The sequence below is a fragment of the Scardinius erythrophthalmus genome (genome assembly GCF_964197995.2).
Source record: "Scardinius erythrophthalmus genome assembly, chromosome: 20".
Taxonomy (NCBI): Eukaryota; Metazoa; Chordata; class Actinopteri; order Cypriniformes; family Leuciscidae; genus Scardinius; species Scardinius erythrophthalmus.
Genome location: NC_138240.1, coordinates 33340840 through 33359217, shown reverse-complemented (window position 1 = coordinate 33359217; position 18378 = coordinate 33340840). Strand labels below are relative to the sequence as shown.

Sequence of the window (18378 nt, the reverse complement as noted above, 5' to 3'; positions counted from 1 at the left end):
TGACCGCTACCATTTTGTTTATTTAAATGGAGAAAAATCTATCATAACTCCAGTAAACTATGGAGTGCCGCAGGGATCTGTGTTAGGCCCTCTATTATTCTCAATATATATGCTGCCACTTGGAAATATTATAAGGAAACATGGAATTAGTTTCCATTGTTATGCTGATGACACTCAAATCTATATTTCATCACGGCCAGATGAAAACGCTAAATTATCCAAATTGACAGAGTGTGTTAAAGATATAAAAGATTGGATGACGCATAATTTTCTTTTATTAAATCCAGACAAGACAGAGGTACTACTTATCGGTTCAAAAAACCACCCACAAAACCTCTCACAATACAACTTTAACATAGTAGGATGTCCTGTTACTTCATCCTCTACAGTAAAAGACCTGGGTGTTATATTAGACTACAACCTGTCTTTTGAAAATCATATTTCATATGTTACAAGAACAGCCTTTTTCCACCTTAGAAACATTGCTAAGCTACGTAATATGCTATCAGTTTCTGACGCAGAAAAGTTAGTTCATGCATTCATGACCTCGAGACTAGATTACTGTAATGCTTTATTAGCCGGTTGTCCTGCATCCTTAATAAACAAGCTACAGTTAGTCCAAAATGCCGCCGCTAGAGTTCTAACTAGATCAAGAAAATATGATCATATAACACCGATTTTATCATCCCTACATTGGTTACCTATAAAGTCCCGTATTAATTACAAGGTATTGCTACTGACTTATAAAGCCCTAAACGGCTTAGCTCCAGTCTATTTAACCGATCTTCTATCGCCCTATAATCCATCGCGCTCTTTAAGATCACTAAATTCGAGGCTTTTGGTCATACCTAGGATATCCAGATCCACCAAAGGAGGGAGAGCATTTTCACATTTAGCACCAAAACTCTGGAATAGTCTTCCGGATACTGTTCGTTGCTCAGACTCACTCTCCCAGTTTAAAACTAGATTAAAGACGCATCTCTTCAGCCAGGCATTCATATAATACTTTTAATCCTACAGTTAAATCCGACCTCTAGTTCATAAACGCCAGAGGAGAACTGGCCCCCGACTGAGCCCGGGTTCTCCCAAGGTTTTTTTTTCTCCATTAGGTCACCTGATGGAGTTTTTCGGTTCCTTGCCACTGTTGCCTTTGGCTTGCTCAGTTGGGGATATTTGGGGATATTTAATTGAATTAATCAATCAACGATACTATTGATCAGCATTACCGAACGTAGACGTTCCACTAGAAACAAACATTGATGTATTGTTCTAATTTATTACTGTGAAGCTGCTTTGATACAACCTGTGTTGTGAAAAGCGCTATATAAATAAACTTGACTTGACTTGACTTGACTTGACCTCAACTGACCCCTCTCGATGTGGAGGAGCAGCGGCTCTACTCTGAGCTCCTCCCGAGTGACCGAGCTTCTCACCCTATCTCTAAGGGATCGCCCAGCCACCCTGCGGAGAAAGCTCATTTCGGCCGCTTGTATCCGGGATCTTGTCCTTTCGGTCATGACCCACAGCTAGGGTTGGGTACCGAGACCCGGTTCCAATAGGGAACCGGTTCCGACGTAAACGGTAGTAACCAGACCGAATAAGAACGAAACTTTCGGTGCCTGATTTCGGTGCCTGACGTTTTTTACCGCCCCCTATAAAACATCTCGCGGCACGAATGATCCAATAACATCTCCAGTTAACCAGCAGAGCGAGCATTAATTTAGTTCGTTTGTTAAATAAGAGGCGATTTTGCGCTGAAATGCGTTTTTTAAATCAAGTGATCAAAGTGCTCGTTGCCGCTGCGATCAGTGGCGCGGATACAGTGTTTTCTCTTGTGGCTCGCGCACTGTCACTCGGACGCGCGCTTCGTTGCGGAGATCGATCTATTTATGAGGCGCCGTCTATATGATTATGTGCGCGGAGAGTTTGTGTGTGTGTGTGTGTGTGTGTGTGTGTGTGTGTGTGTGTGTGTGTGTGTGTGTGTGTGTGTGTGCTCGCGTCTCAGATGAGTATGCGCGGATATTTCCGCGCGTCTCGTGTGTGTAGAGTTTGCGTGTTTGTGCGTGAGCGACTTTAGATGTGATGTTGAGCATTTCATATTAGTTTGAGCATTCAGCAGTATACATGTATGACTACTTAGTAGGCCTATGTGTATGCAAGGGTTTCATATGTGCGTGAATGAAGTTTGATTTAAAGGGATACTCCACTTTAAAATGAAAATTCTGTCATCATATACTCACCCTCATGTTGTTTCAATTCTTTATGAATTTCTTTCTTCTGCTGAACAGAAAGGAAGATATTTAGAATAATATCAGTAACCAGACAGTTTCTGGTCTCATTTACTTACATAGTATTTTTTTTCCTACTAGCCTATGGAAGTCAATGAGACCAGAAACTGTCTGGTTACTGATATTATTCTAAATATATTCCTTTCTGTTCAGCAGAAGAAAGAAATTCATACAGGTTTGAAACAACATGAGGGTGAGTATATGATGACAGAATTTTCATTTTAAAGTGGAGTATCCCTTTAAGCCCTAGACGACGCCTATCTATTCATTCTGGTGAAATCACAAATTATAATGGACACAAAGTGTCCCTGCTTGATATACAACCACTGATGAGCATAATCGTAAAAAAAAAAAAAAAACTACGAATGCGGATTAGAACCCAAAACCTCTGACACGCCTGACTAAAGTTCAAGTTCAGCTGCCAGTGTTCCTCTTCGGATAAGTCTAATATTTTAATGCCAACTGCAAATCTTGCATATCAAGTATGAAGTATATCAATATCAAGTATATTTATATGAGGCTATACTGTGTGTGTTAAATATTTCTGCTCAGTGTCAGATATTTCTCTGTTTTGTAAAAGTCATAATATGAGAAGACAAAATTTTGATGTTAACTCAAGTGTTATCGGCTACATCAGTAGCCTTTTAAACAGCACAATTTTTCATTTAATCAGAAATCAGAAAATCTTTTTCAGAAAATCACACACACACACACACACACACACACACACACACACACACACACACACACACACACAGAGGTATTATTTTTTTGATAAAGTGTGTGCGGTTTAGTTTTGTTAAGTACCGTTTCAAGAACCGTTTAAGCACCGGAACCGTTTGAAAAATACCGAGTAGGTACTGGTATCGGATAAAACCCAACCGATACCCAACCCTACCCACAGCTCATGACCATAGGTGAGAGTAGGAACGTAGATTGACTGGTAAATCGAGAGCTTCGCCTTGCGGCTCAGCTCCTTCTTCACCACGACAGAACGGTACAGGGACCGCATTACTGCAGAAGCTGCACCGATCCGCCTGTCAATCTCCCGTTCCATCCTTCCCTCACTCGTGAACAAGACCCCAAGATACTTAAACTCCTCCACTTGAGGCAGGAGCTCTCCACCAACCTGAAGCGGGCAAACCACCCTTTTCCGACTGAGAACCATGGCCTCGGATTTGGAGGTCACTCAGTGACTCACTCACTCACTCAGAGATCCACTTTGCAGCCGAGTGTGAAGCGGCTGGGATGAAAATCAGCACCTCCAAACATTTTAAGTTGAATTACTGAAATAAATGAACTTTTGCACGATATTCTAATTTTTCGAGTTTCACCTGTACATTACATGGTTCAAGTGACCCAATTCTGATTCTCCAGTTCTCCCATGTGATGTGGCACAGATCGGATGTGACCCATGAACATGTTAGCAGGAAAAAAGCACATGGATTCCGATCGGATTCTCAGATTGGTTTCAGGCCTCATTCATATGTGGAAATAAATCTGATATGAATCGGACACGTGCATTTGAGTCCGCCATGTAAGCGGACAGATCAGATATTCCCTTGTTATTGCAAGTCGTACATCATTAAAAAAGCGACGGAGGACACCTGACGTCATCTCAAGTAGACAGCAACCAGTAGTGATCGTTGCTGCAACAAGGGCTGTCCTCTTTTTTTTCTCTGCCATAAGAGACCAATGTTTTGCTGACCTTTAAAGATGATCCGGAAAGCAAAAGCTTGTATTATCATTTGAACTGTGCCTGTTGCAAATCACGGCATTTTACTTCCGTTTCGGACTAAGCTTTTCCGGGTCAGTTTGTCTAATTTGGGTTGTTTCGCCAAGTGTATAGTGTAAATGCAGATATGGGTCACTAAAAGGTGATGTAAGCTGGTCGTCAAAAAAATCTGATGTAGTCAACCAATTGGATTTGGGCGTCAAGACCTGCAGTGTAAATGCGAAAGAGCAGGTGCTTTTATTGCTTTCAAAGTAAAGACATATCAGACAAACAGAAAAACGTGTCATACTTTACTACTATTTATTAAACATGAATGAACGTCAGACGGAATGTTAAAAGAAACAGTGCAACTTGCTGAAATGTCATGTCTCATGTAATTGCTCAATCAGTGATTCAACAGGAAAGACATAAATCTAACAGCTTGTAAACAATGAGTAATGTTCCATATATATTACATGCACTATATTATTCATTTATGTTTTTATTTTAACTTAAAGTCCCCATGTAGTCAATAATTTTATCCCTTAAAACTCACCTTTGATCACCAAAATGACATATTCAAATTTTTTTTTTGTTATGCCTTAAAGGGGTGGTAAAACACCTTTTTTCAAAGGCTTGATTGTGTTTGTGGGGTGCACTGTAACATGTGTTCATGCTTCGTTTTTTAAAATTCGCATTATTTTTCACATATTTAACCATTATTCTACACTGCTCTGTCCCTCCTTGTAAAAACGGTCGGATGATTTCCTGGTTCTAAGAAGCCCCGCCCTCAAAAATACGTAATGGGCTCAGATTGGTTAGCTGGCCCAGTGTGTTGTGATTCGCTAACCGCCAAGTTCACGTTGTTTCGGAAACGCCCCTTACCCTCACCGGTAGTTTGTGCTTCAGTAAACAACGGCGTTAATATTCCCATACCAGTTTGAGCCCGAATCAGACCCAGAGAATGTTAGTGGAGAGGATCGAGCAGAACCTGTTCAAGAACGGCTGTTAAAGGACGTTTCAGAAAGGTATGTTTTTTTTTTAAGACTGCAGATCTATTGTGATCGCTATATGAAGCTGTTACTTTTGTATATTTAAAACGATTGTAGCTAAATATCTGTCGCAGAACTATTAACCCAATACGAACGCTAAACATCGGCTTTACAACAGTAGCCAAATCAAACACAAACCATGTTTAGCATGCCTGTAGATAAACAATACATAAAAGCTATTAATCAAAGAATAATTTACAGTGATCACATAAACGACAACAACCACGAACATTCCAAGTTCGCTGCGCTGGTGATATTAAACAGAAGTTTGTATGTGTTTGTCGGATAAGTATGAATTAACGTTAGCATTTAACAAACTGGTTTGTGGAGACAAACAGCGTTGTCCTTCGTTTACTTCCTCACTACAATGTACAATTAACAATACGAACTATTACAGGAAAAATCATACTTACATGTTGTGGCTCGTAAACAGCTTCTGTTTTTAAAGTTGGAACTGCTCGATCTTTCAGGACAAGCCGTTGTGTGAATCCTGCATTGTAACTCGTAGATTGAGGAAGCTTATTTCCTCCGGAAAATGTGCAGCACAGAGAGCGACATTTGGATTATAATTATGAGGGACCGAGTTAAAAATAAATTGTAACCGTCCTTAGGAAGACTGAACAAAGTGGACCTGCAATCTGGGTGAAAATAACAGCGTTTCGACGGCATAGCGGCAAAGACTCTCTACTACCACAACAACTCTTCTCCAAAGCAACATAAAATGGCCTCGCCCCCTCTATGTATTGTGTTCCCAGAGGAGGGGTTTATGTAAATGTTGGGCTTAGTGATGTCAGCAAGCCCACAGGAATGTCGTGTAGTCCTTCTCAGCCGTTTCTGTAGTTCTTAGAAATTGAATTCTTTAAAAGCAAATATCTCCCTTTGCTTTAAACTTTGAACGTTGTAACTTTGCAGATGTTGTTTATGCTCAAACAGCAACATCACACACTAACTAAAGTTAGAAAAGTGAAATCGTGTTTTACCACCCCTTTAAAATAGCTTGAATGTAACTTGAATGTAACTCTACACCCTTGCCTCATTTAGTATGTGTGGTTCTATGAATATGCGAATGAGCCCCGCCTCCACTCACTCACTCACTCAGAGATCCACTCGTTGACGATCACTCGTTGATCTGATTGGTTACAAGGTAGTTTGTGACGTCAGAAACACCAGCGATTTCAAAGCGTGTTTTTGAGACTGTCTTTGGTTCACTGCAGTTTGAAGGAGAAAATACTCAGCAATGGTGTCGACTTGTGAATTTACACATGGTTTGTCTTAAAGCGCATTAAAAACACCACATAGACATATAAACAACATTATAAACTAGATTTTTACCACAGGAGGACTTTTTTTAATGTATGTTTGAATAAATCCGTCATATAAAAACAAGTTACCAGTCACTATTTAAATGTTTATATTTCAAAAATGAATTGAAGTAAAAACATAATTATATCATAAAGATATTATTATAAAACTGCCTTATGTGCAATTAAATGCTTGTTAACAAATCAGTTTTATTTGAGTTTTAATTTTAACCTTTAATATTACATTATTGAACTGACTGACACAGTTCCCTGTATGGTTTACAGCTTCATTTGAAAAAAAACTTTACCTGATAAATACAAATTAATCAGTGTTGAATCAAAACTTTATCATGAAGTTTATCATGATTGACGATGACAAACGTCCCTATAAATAATACTCTTTGTGTTCTGTTCAGGTATCTCTGAGTATGCATCCACACCAGACAAGGCCAGCGACTACATCAGCCCTCTGTTGAGCTTTGCTGCTCAGCACATCCCTAAAAACAAGCACCAGGAGACGCCTCTCTACATCCTGTGCACTGCAGGAATGAGAGTCCTGCCTGAAAGGTGTGCAGTCACACACTCACATTAGATGCATGCGGTGGGAAAGCCGCCACATGTGCTAAGAGGTTGTGTTTGTTTGCAGTCAACAGGAGGCCCTGCTGGAGGATTTGCGGACTGACATCCCTGTGAATTTCAACTTCTTGTTCTCCGACTCGCATGTGGAAGTTATCTCAGGCAAACAGGAAGGTAAGAACCACCTCTGAACCGTTCTAGACCATCTCTGGGGTCATCAGTTCGTAAGTGAAAGGGTTAATTCAAATGTTGCACAAATCTACACTACTGTTTAAAGGGGAACTTGGCAACTCTAGCCATTTCTTCCCCTGATTTTCACTTTTGTTGTCGCATGTTTTCTCAATGAGCTCCCCCTACAGCTGTGGGGCGTATATTTCACAACACTGTTGTAAACAAACTCACTTGCGGCTCCCTCCTCCCCCTTTCTACTGCTGCTCCATGTTATGTTGTTATTATTGGAGCCGGCCAATTTTATCGTGTGGAGCTATGTCTACCGAGGTGGGTAACACATCATGCACAGTATCGTAGAACATTGTGTTTATGTCGAATTGCCGTAAAGCAGTTTAAGTGTCTCGCTTCTCACGAGACTTGCTATTTCCAACTTACCGGGATGTCAGTCTGTTTTGTGCTGAGTGAAAATCTGATGTCTGTGGAATTGTATTTACTTATTTTCTATTTTTGCAGGAGTGTATGCATGGATAGGTATTAACTTTGTTCTGGGACGATTCAATCATGTTGAGGATGGTAAGAGATATTGTGCCATTTTCTTCTTTCGTAACATTTTAAACACCCCACAAAATATTTTTTTTTCAGCTAAACTTCTCTTTTTTTGTATTTGCTTGATTTGTGTCTCAGAACATGAGGCAGTGGTGGAGGTGCAGGTTCCCGGCAGTGACCAGCAGGAGACGCTGGTGCGCAAGCGTACGGCTGGCGTGCTGGACATGGGCGGCGTCTCCACTCAAATCGCATACGAAGTGCCCAAAACTGTAAGCTTTGCTTCTCCACAACAGGTTATTATACAATTTCCCGTATATTTGAAAGCTAAAAGTTTGGCTTTGTCATTCTCATTCTCTCATTCTTGTTCTCCTGGTACTCTGTGGTCCTTGGCCCAGTGCAGTACAAGGCCATGGTGAATTTGCTGAACTGATGCCTTGGACTGAGATAAGCCTGCAGCATGCAATATAGCAGCATGGTGCTTACACCCCGAGACCGATACTAACCGCTCCTCAGCAGACATTTCTTAAAGAGACCATATTCATGACTTTTGTAAAATATTTGATTTTTTTTTCCCCCTCCTTATGTCCACTTGTAATATTAGTCAAGGTTTCTCGTGGCAAAAATTGTTTAATAATTGAGGCCTTGAGACGAAGAACCATATAAGTCCATCTTTTTTTAATTTGGACTGTGAACATTATATATATATTTTTATTTTACTTGAAGATAGACAACAAAAGCTTACCAATTCTATTGAGATAAGATTTTTCAGTGTCAATCTTAAAAATAAAAAGTTAGCGTAATTTACATTTCTGGAATGTGGAAGAACGGTTTATGTCCAGTTAATGTGGAACCGCTAACGTTAGGTAGGTACTTTGTACATATACGGTTCTTACTCTCACCTCTTTCGGTGGACTTTTTCCTCGTTTTAGCTCTCCTCTCCGGTTCACATATGGTTTCCCAGCATCCCTCAAAGACTTCCTTGCTCTGTCCTTTCATTCGTTCATGTTTGTTCTCCTTTTTTTGCCGAGGTTTTGCCTATTAATGTCCGCAGCGGACATGTAAGCAACCGGCGTCTCCATTTTTCGTTAGTGGACATAAACGTTTTTTACGTTTATGTGAGGCTATTTTAAAGTTTAAAATACAGAGTATTGGTTGCGCGAACACCCCCCCAAAGTGCTTCTGTATACAAAGTGGCACACATACATTCATGTCACATGGTTATCTCTTTTTTTTTTTTTTTTTTTGACTTATACAGTTGTTCGTCGCATGGACTCAATTAAAAAAAAATTGTTTTTGTTCATAACACTCTCATGGAAACTTGTAACGTGGTGGCTAATTCGTACAATCTCAGCCGGAGTAATTTGTTTTAATCGCATTTGGAGTCTGCGGAGCTGAGGATTAGGTTTAGAGGTGGACCTTCATGCTTAGTTTTTTTTTTTTTTCTTCTAAAAATTGTGAATTTATGGCTAATTCATATAAATTTGTAGGATCGCATTCGGAGTCATTTGTAGGATCGCATTCGGAGTCATTTGTAGGATCGCATTCGGAGTCATTTGTAGGATCGCATTCGGAGTAATTTGTGGGATCGCATTCGGAATAATTTGTAGGATTGCGTTTGTCAAACTGAGGATTAGTGTTAGGGATGGACCTTCATGCTTATTTTTTTTTTCTTCTAAAATTTTTGAATTTATGGCTAATTCATATAAATTTGTAGGATCCCATTCGGAGTAATTTGTAGAATCCCGTTTGGAGTAATTTGTAGGATTGCATTTGTCATACTTAGGATTAGGTTTAGGGATGGACCTTCATGCTTAGTTTTTTTTTTTTAATTTTTTAAAAAAATTGTGAATTGGTGGCTAATTCATATGAATTTGCGCGATCCCATTCGGAGTAATTCGTGCAATCTACTGCTTGTGGCCCAATGAGGTTAGGTTTGTGCAAAACAAATCATAATTTTTTTTCAAATATTTACATTTTCTCTTCATCGGATGTTTTATTTCATATGGCCGTTTCTCACCTCTCTCTGACTCTCATAATTAATCTGGGTGTTTTTCCTGCTGTACCTTTTTAGGCTTCTATATGTAAATTAGATAAACCCTGTTTACCTACTTTTATTCATGATGTGACCCCTTTAAACAATATTGGATCATTTAATTGAATCCCAGTAATCAGGGGAGAGTTTCATAGTCTAATATTAGACTTCAAGTGTGTGTGTGCGCGTGCCATTTGGGTGTTTTTGACCTATATTTGACCTGTTCTCAGCACAAATCCCAGTGGCCTGTAATCTGATATAACAGGATGCCTGCTGCTGGAAGCAAATGCAATCAGAATGAAGTGTTCAAAGGTTTTCCTTGTGTTCTTCAGTATTTTTCTTAGAGCTTATGAGCTATTAAAGGAATGTTCTCAGATCAGCACTTTTGAAGCTCGATGGACCTGTGCTGTCGATTACCACTCAACATGATCATAATCTCTCATTTTGTACATACAACAACAATAAATGTTTACAGTAATGCACTTACAATGACAGTCTATGGGTCAAGACACTACTATTTAAAGTTTGCGGTCTGTAAGATTTTATTAAGAATGTTTTTGAAAGAATATTAATATTATAATGGTGCTACTGTAATATTACTGTAGCAGTAATATTGTGAAATATTATTACAATTTAAAAGATCTTTATTTTAATTTTCCATTTGAAAATATTTTAAAATATAGTTTATTCCTGTGATCAAAGCTGAATTTTCAGCATCATTACTCCAGTCTTCAGTGTCACATGATCCTTCAGAAATCATTCTAATATGATGATTTGATGCTTAAAAAAACATTTATGATTATTATCAATGTTGAAAACTGTTGTGATGCTTATTTTTTTGGAAACCGTAATATATTTTATTTTCAGGATTCTTTAAATAAAAAGTAAAAATAAAATTAGAATTTGTTTGTAAGTCTATAAAAATTGTCACTTTTGATCAATTTAACATGTCCTTGCTGGATAAGGACAAAGTATTGATTTCCTGCAAAGAACAAATTACTGACCCCAAACTTTTGAAGCGAAGACACCGGACTGAAACCGTTAACATGACACTAGTTTTATAAGATTACTTAATATCTTGGTCTATGCAAAGCTATTGCCAGTCAGAAAAATCCCATAGACTTCCATTGTAAGTGCATTCATGTAAATTTTCCGTTTTACTGAAGGATGAGTCCATTATTTTCTGTGGTAATTCACATGCCAGAGATGCTTTTGATAGAGCTTCACTTGTTCTGAACCCCGAACTTTCTTTTAAATGTCATCTTGCAAATATGATGCTGCTTCTCGCTTCACTTGCTTTGCTGCCTTTGTGTTTAAAGAAATGTGCAATTCAGAGCAGATCTGTAGAACTGTGTTTTTAGAAGAGTGTTGCCCAGAAGGAACCTCTGTTAGCATCTGTTCTCCACAGCTGTCTTATATTTCTCTCTGTGCTACCAGGAAGAGATAGCCAAGAATTTGCTGGCGGAGTTTAACCTGGGCTGCGACGCTCACAGAACCGAACACGTGTACCGTGTTTACGTCTCAACTTTTTTGGGTTTCGGAGGAAACGCGGCCCGCCAGAGATATGAGGAAAACCTCATCAGCAACACACAAATGCAAAACAAGTATGATCATTTTTTTATTTATTATTATTATTATTATTATTCAAGCTAGATGATATCACTACTGTTCAAAAGTTTGGGGGTCAGTACATTTTTTTTTTTTTTTTTTTTTTTTTAAGAAATTAATACTTTTATTCAGCAAGGATGCAAAAGTGGCATTAAAGACGTTTAGAATGTTACAAAAGATTTCAATTTCAAATAAATGCTGTTCTTTTGAACTTTCTATTCATCAAAGAACCCTGACGTCACGATTTCCGCAAAAAAAATGTTTTCAACATTGATAATAATCAGAAATGTTTATTGAGCATCAAATCATCATATGAGAATGATTTCTGAAGGATCATGTGACACTGAAGACTGGAGTAATGATGCTGGAAATTTATCTTTGATCATAGCAATAAATTATATTTTACAATATATTCACATATAAATGTTTTTTTTTTATTATTATTGTAATAATATTTCACAATATTACTGTTTTTGGATCAAATAAATCCATCCTTGGTGAGCAGAAAGAGACTTCTTTTAAAAACATAAAAAAAAATCTTACCAGCCCCAAACTTTTGAGCGTGAGTGTTGTTAAAATTATAACTTCAGTTTTTTTAGACTATTTATGCTATTAAATATCCTGTCTAGTTACTTTTTATAGCTTGCTGGACACATTATTTTTCACACTCTTCCACCAAATGATCACAACGAACAGCATTTCATATTTTTAAATGTACTAAATGATATTTATCAGTAAACTGAAATATTATCTACTTGTTTTTGTTTTGTTTTTTCTTCCTAAAAACTTTCAATTTATTAAAAATAAACTCTACCAGTATCTGTAAATATTAAGTTATAACAAAAACAATGATCAGTTTGGAATCAATTCATTGAAACTGACTGAACTTGAACTGATTCACAGTAATCTTGCAGTCACCCCCATGTCATCCAAGATGTCCATGTCTTTCTTTCTTCAGTCGAAAGGAAATGAAGGTTTTTGATGAAAACATTCCAGGATTTTCCCCATATTATGGACTTCAATGGGACCCAAATGGTTCAAGGTCCAAATGACAGTTTCAGTGCAGCTTCAAAGGGCTTTAAACGATACCAGACGATGAATAAAGGTCTTATCTAGCAAAACGATCGGTCATTTAAAAAATAAATAAAAAAGTTTGTTTTATAAGCACAAATGCTCGCCTTGTTCTGTTCTGTGATGCGCGTTCGTGACGTCACGTAATGTGCAATTACGTTGAAAAGGTCATGCTTGAAAAATTTCTGTCCTGAAGAAAATTTTCTTTTAGGCTTTTTAATATTAAAACACCCAGGATACGCACACGAAATGGGCATTTTAAACGATAAACTGACTCAAATACATTTGAATATGTGTATATGGTCCTCCTTCCGCACATTTGTAAACACGTCAAGCATGACCTTTTCAACTTAATTGCGTATTACGTCGCGTCACGAACGCGCATCACAGAACAGAGCAAGGCGAGCATTTGTGCTTGTAAAACTTAAACTTGTTTATTTATTTTTGAAATGACCGATCGTTTCGCTAGATAAGACCCTTATTCATCGTCTGGTATCGTTTAAAGCCCTTTGAAGCTGCACTGAAACTGTCATTTGGACCTTGAACCGTTTGGGGCCCATTGCAGTCCATAATATGGGGAAAATCCTGGAATGTTTTCATCAAAAACCTTAATTTCTTTTCTCCTGAAGAAAGAAAGACATGGACATCTTGGATGACATGGGGGTGAGTAAATTATCAGCAAAAGTTTTTTTAAAAGTGAACTAGTCCTTTAATTTAAAAATCTTTTATAGACTTGCTGTTTTTGTTTGTTTTGTTTTTATTGTATTTATAAGATATTTGTATTTTTGTAATTTTAATTTTTGCCATGAAAATGGCTTTGAATGCTGACATGGCCTTAAATAAATGAATCTGAATCTGAACGTCTCCTCCACTGTCTCCAGGCTCCTGGGTCAGCATCAGGGAGAGGGTCCAGACTCGCCCATCCTCGACCCCTGCCTGCCAGCGGACCTGCAGGATGAGCTGGGTCCTCAGGACCAGAGGGTGCACCTGCGTGGCACAGGAGACTTCGAGCGCTGCCGTCTGCTGCTCCAGCCGTTCCTCAACCGCACCAACGACACCAGCACATCGCTGAACGGAGTCTACCAGCCGCCCATCGACTTCCCCAACAGCCAGTTCTACGGCTTCTCTGAGTTTTACTACTGTACTGAAGATGTGCTGCGCATGGGAGGAGACTACAACTCCACCAAATACTCCAATTCTGCTAAGGTACACTGACGCCCTGGAACGCTTCATGACGAAGTTTACTGAATGTTCACCATGTTCTTTTTCAATAGAATTAAAGGGATAGTTTTTGATCTTTCTGTCACCCACCCACTCTTGTCATCATTTACTCACAGGTTTAGAACATCTTGAGTGTGTGAGTTTCTTTGTTCTGTTGAACACAAAGGAAGGCTCTGTTTCAGTTTCTGGTCCCCACTGACTTGGTTGACCCCATCAAATGTTTGGTTAAAAGGACAGTCTGCTTCTGTTGAATGAAAGTGTGAAAGAACATGCTTTAAAATGTCTCTTTTTGTGTTGCATGACAGAAATTTAGAAGAAAGTAGAGGTGTGTGATATTGACAAAAAATGATATCTCAATATTTTCTGGGATTTTGTCGATAACGATGATTAGACTATATTTAGCTGTGTGTGTTATTTTGACGGTGCCTTGGCAGGTTTAGCAATGCCGTCGCAGCAGTGGCAGAAATTAACATTTATCAAATTTTTACCTTTTATAAATGCAATTGTTTTCTTACCTAATTAAATGTATCATTTATTATGTCAAATTACATTAAATCAATCTCAATCAGAATAATAAGACACTATAGGGCTGTTACCAATCAAATGAAATCAGTATCAACTAAATCCGTCTTTGCAATACAGAGGAAACAGAAGCCGGATAGACCCATTTACAGACTCTTTAATGCAGCTCAGAGGGACATGAATGCATTTAACCTGCCGTTACAAATGCAGAAGTGATGTTTTGATGTTTTAAAAATAAAGCTTTGATGATATATTAAATGATTTTGGACAGAACAGAAAAGCGTGGCGTCATACACTAGTCCAAAAACAGATTAATGAATAGAATTCCTTGCGGTGTGTAGATCCAAAAATAGCTCAAAAATTAAAGAAATTACAAAAGGAGATCCGCACACGAGAAACAGGCCAAAAAGCTCATAAAATGTTAGTCCAGAGGCCACAGATAAAGTGCAAGGTGCGCAAAACGTTTTCAGGTTGAACCCTTCATCAGTGTCGTGTGTTTCCAAGCATACACCTGCGCTCATTTACAAGCTCATTACTGTAATTATTATAGTACACCGGACACTGACTATATAGGTGAACAAAATACAATAATACATACATTTTAAATAAACCCATAATCTATTCAAAGCTTTAAAAATAAGCATACCATAATATTCACATAATTCTCATAATTGAGTCTCACAAAAAAAACATGCAATATGAATACAAATGTCACATGATTGAACATTGAAATGCATCACAATTACATGATTTATAGTACATCTTTATCACTGTATAAATCGACAAATGTAAGTTATAATAATACAAAAAGAAAACGGTGTATTATAATTTTTACGGTAATAAGCTTGTAAATGACAATGTGAAACTAAAACCAGTAGGTGGCGGCAAGTCACTGTTAATGAGCGAATCATTGAGTCATTCATTTAACTGATTCGTTCAAACGGCTGATCATTTCAGGAACGAAGCATTTGACTTTCTTATTGAGTGAGTCATTGAATCATTAACTCAACCGATTCGTTTAAATGGACTGATTCATTCAGTAACGAAACGCCGCTGTGTGTTGCTCACAGACAAACTATTTTCGTTGGTGAAATAGAGCAAAACAAGCAATATTGTGTCTAAAAGTCACTTAATATTGACTTCTTGTTTAAACTGTTTTATAAAATCTATATCGCATTTGCAATCGTGCTAATATTTGGGGGATCTCTGATATCACGCAGTGTTTGCACTCTCTAGGCCGGTTTTTGTTTGGTGTTTGCAATGAGAGACATTCTCTATAATGTCAGATTTCACATCTCTAAAATAACAATTATAATATTATTGTAGATGATAATATCACACTCCCCTATGAAGAAAGCCCTTTTTTGCCACAGCAAGTGTTTCCACGATCCCAGTGGGTAAAATTAAGTTTCAAGATTATACTCTTGCTATTTTTTTTTTTTTTTTTTTTTTAAGTCTGCATGAAACAGAAGTTTTTCTTCCCTGTTGTGATGTATATCCAAGTGAAACAGCTTCTCGAGTAAGAAAACATGTCAGGTGGGACTTGATTGTGTCCATCAGGGACTTTAAACCCTGGGAGTAAAATGAGTTGCTCATGCAGTTTGTTTTTAAAGTTATTGACCTGATCCGTTTAATTTCAGAGTTACTGTGCCACCCAGTGGAAAACTCTGAAAGAGCGGTTTGATCGAGGTCTTTACGCCTCACACGCTGACCAGCATAGATTGAAGTAAGTTTAAAATGCACAACCTTTATCCAGACAGTATTCACTCATTCACCTTTACACTGCTGAGAACACATCAGTGATATGTACATCATTTCAGTGATCAGTTTGGAGAAAGGTATAAGCGCTCCTGTCTTCTGCAGGTACCAGTGCTTCAAGTCTGCGTGGATGTACGAGGTGCTCCACTCGGGTTTCGCATTTCCAGCGGCGTACGAGAACCTCAGGACGGCTCTGCTGGTGTATGACAAAGAAGTGCAGTGGACACTAGGAGCCATTTTGTACCGCACACGTTTTCTACCTCTAAGGTACAATATTTTTTCCTAGATGACTTTAGATGTAGATAGATATTTAAAATATGAGGTAAGAACAAAACACTTAACTTGGTTGACAAAACTGACAAAATTATTTGGTAAAAACACAAATTACAGCTACATGTTTTTTTTGCAAAAAGTGCACAGAAAAACAGAATCGAGGCCGGACATCACTTTTGGCCTCGACTCGACTTGTTTTGAGTCGTCTTTTCTTTTGAAACCAAATTTTTTTTAATTTTGTATACAGAATAACTGTTCAAAACTGCCATTTTTTTCTTTTATTCAGCAAGGATGCATTAAAAGTAACAGTAAAGAATATTTATATAATATTTCAAATTTAAATGTCAGTCTTTCTGAATCCTAAAAAAATGTATCACAGTTTCCACAAATATATGAAGCAGCACAACTGTTTTCAACACTGATGATAATCAGCAATTTGTCTTGAGCATCAAATCAGAATATTATAATGATTTCTGAAGAATCATGTGACAAGAGTAATGATGATGAAAATTCAGCTTTGCCAACACAGGAATAAATTACACTTTAAAAGAGTTTAGATGCAAAAGCCTCTAAGTGCCATCTGAAATTTTCTTCTAGAATGATCATTTTTATAAAGCTCGTATATTTAAGTTCAAGAATTTCACTTAAATGACAATTAATAGGTAATTTGCATTGCCATTTAAGTGAAATTATTGAACTTAAATATACGAGCTGGATAAAAATGATCATTCTAGAAGAAAATTTCAGATGGCACTTAGAGGCTTTTGCATCTGAACTCTTCATATATTCACATAGAAAACAGTTCTTTTAAATTGTATCCAATATCCATTTTTTTTTTACTTTTCAGTATTTTCTGCAACATCAGCTAGTAAAATTATAGCATATATATTAAAATAATAGCTAACAGAATTCATAAACATAACATTTGTATGGGTTTATAACCCCTTTGCCCTGTAAATTAGCATCTTCCAACTGGCCTTTTGTCCTGAAGTGGCGTTTTGCTAATACGAGCGTCTCAGAGACAGACATGTAATGTTAGGTTTTTGCCACTTAATAATATTGCATGCAGTTGTTTTAAAATTTTATTGCACATTTTATAGAGCCATAAAGAGAATTGAAGTTAACATTTTGTATTACTACTAACCATATTTACACATACACCAAAAAAAAAAAAATCACATTAAAATTGTTTTGTAGATCTGATGAGATAATGCATAGATCTAGTTTTGATGATGTTGTGACACGTTTTCTTGTCCATGGTTTGTTCAGGGACATCCAGCAGGAGAGTCTGAAGGGCTCTCACTCCCGCTGGCATCACAGCTTCTCCTTCATGAATAACCACTATCTCTTCCTGGCCTGTTTTCTGGTGGTGGTTCTGTCCATCCTCCTGTACCTGCTCCGTCTGAGACGCATACACAGCCGCTCCACACTCCACGTCCAGTGGCTGGAAGAGGGCCTGGGGTCACCTGACCTCCCTGTGCCCCTATAGGGCCTGGAGCCTGTCCGTCAAACCACTGGCCAATCACTGGAGGAGGAGATCAAAAACAAGTCCCTCTCCTACAATCATCATGTTGCCCTCGCATTGGCCAGTTTTGCATTTTCCCAAAATGATTCGCAAGGGATTCTGCATGACATTTTCAGTCGAGACCAGTGAACGTTTACTGTAATGTGAAGACTGCAGGACTGTATCTGATCAGCAGTGATGTTTAGTTGTTTATTTATTGTGTGAGGAACGCTGAGGCTGCCTTTTTGGATTTTCAATGTCACTATCAATGTGAAAGAGGTCGTGTGCATCGAGTATGTGGTTTATATACTGAACTGTGTCCCCAGTTTGGATTTATACACATCAGCGTTTAGACAAGGTTCTGCCGGCCGCTGCCTCAACTCAAGACGCATAATTGAACATTTATTAAATGATTTGGTTGTGCCAAAGAGAAACGGATCGAGGTTCATTTTAAAGGACGCGTTTTAGACACTGAAGTTGGACTGCTTCGATATCATGATAGAAAGCTACATCGTCTTGAAATCCCTTTAGATTGTAAAAACACAAACAGGCACATTTAGAAAGTACTAAGTTTTGGTCTCCTTTTTTTCTACCTAAACACTTTTCCATGAAATGTAAAGAGCAACATTAGATATCCATCTGTGTTATTTTAAAAAGCACTATGTACATCCTGAAGGAATGTTGAGGTGGATGGAGATTTTTGTTAAAGGTTGTGCAAGACAGTTCAGTGGTAAATATTAC

At 37.9% G+C, this 18378-nt stretch overlaps 1 protein-coding gene across 2 annotated transcripts in view; it reads left to right on the top strand.

Moving 5' to 3' along the window:
• entpd4 (ectonucleoside triphosphate diphosphohydrolase 4) overlaps positions 1-18378 on the top strand; it is a 28266-nt gene that overhangs the window by 8821 nt on the left and 1067 nt on the right. Inside the window, exons 5-13 of one of the 2 annotated variants that reach the window (XM_081348667.1) lie at positions 6772-6922; positions 7002-7105; positions 7616-7675; positions 7787-7917; positions 11118-11284; positions 13241-13565; positions 15743-15828; positions 15966-16127; positions 17403-18378. The exon at positions 17403-18378 is cut by the window's right edge and continues 1067 nt beyond it. In XM_081348667.1, the coding sequence (XP_081204793.1) occupies positions 6772-6922; positions 7002-7105; positions 7616-7675; positions 7787-7917; positions 11118-11284; positions 13241-13565; positions 15743-15828; positions 15966-16127; positions 17403-17622 (1406 nt within the window). In that variant the 3' untranslated portion in view covers positions 17623-18378. Of the gene's footprint in view, positions 1-6771; positions 6923-7001; positions 7106-7615; positions 7676-7786; positions 7942-11117; positions 11285-13240; positions 13566-15742; positions 15829-15965; positions 16128-17402 lie in introns of both variants that reach the window. The other variant, XM_081348666.1, reaches the window with a different exon arrangement.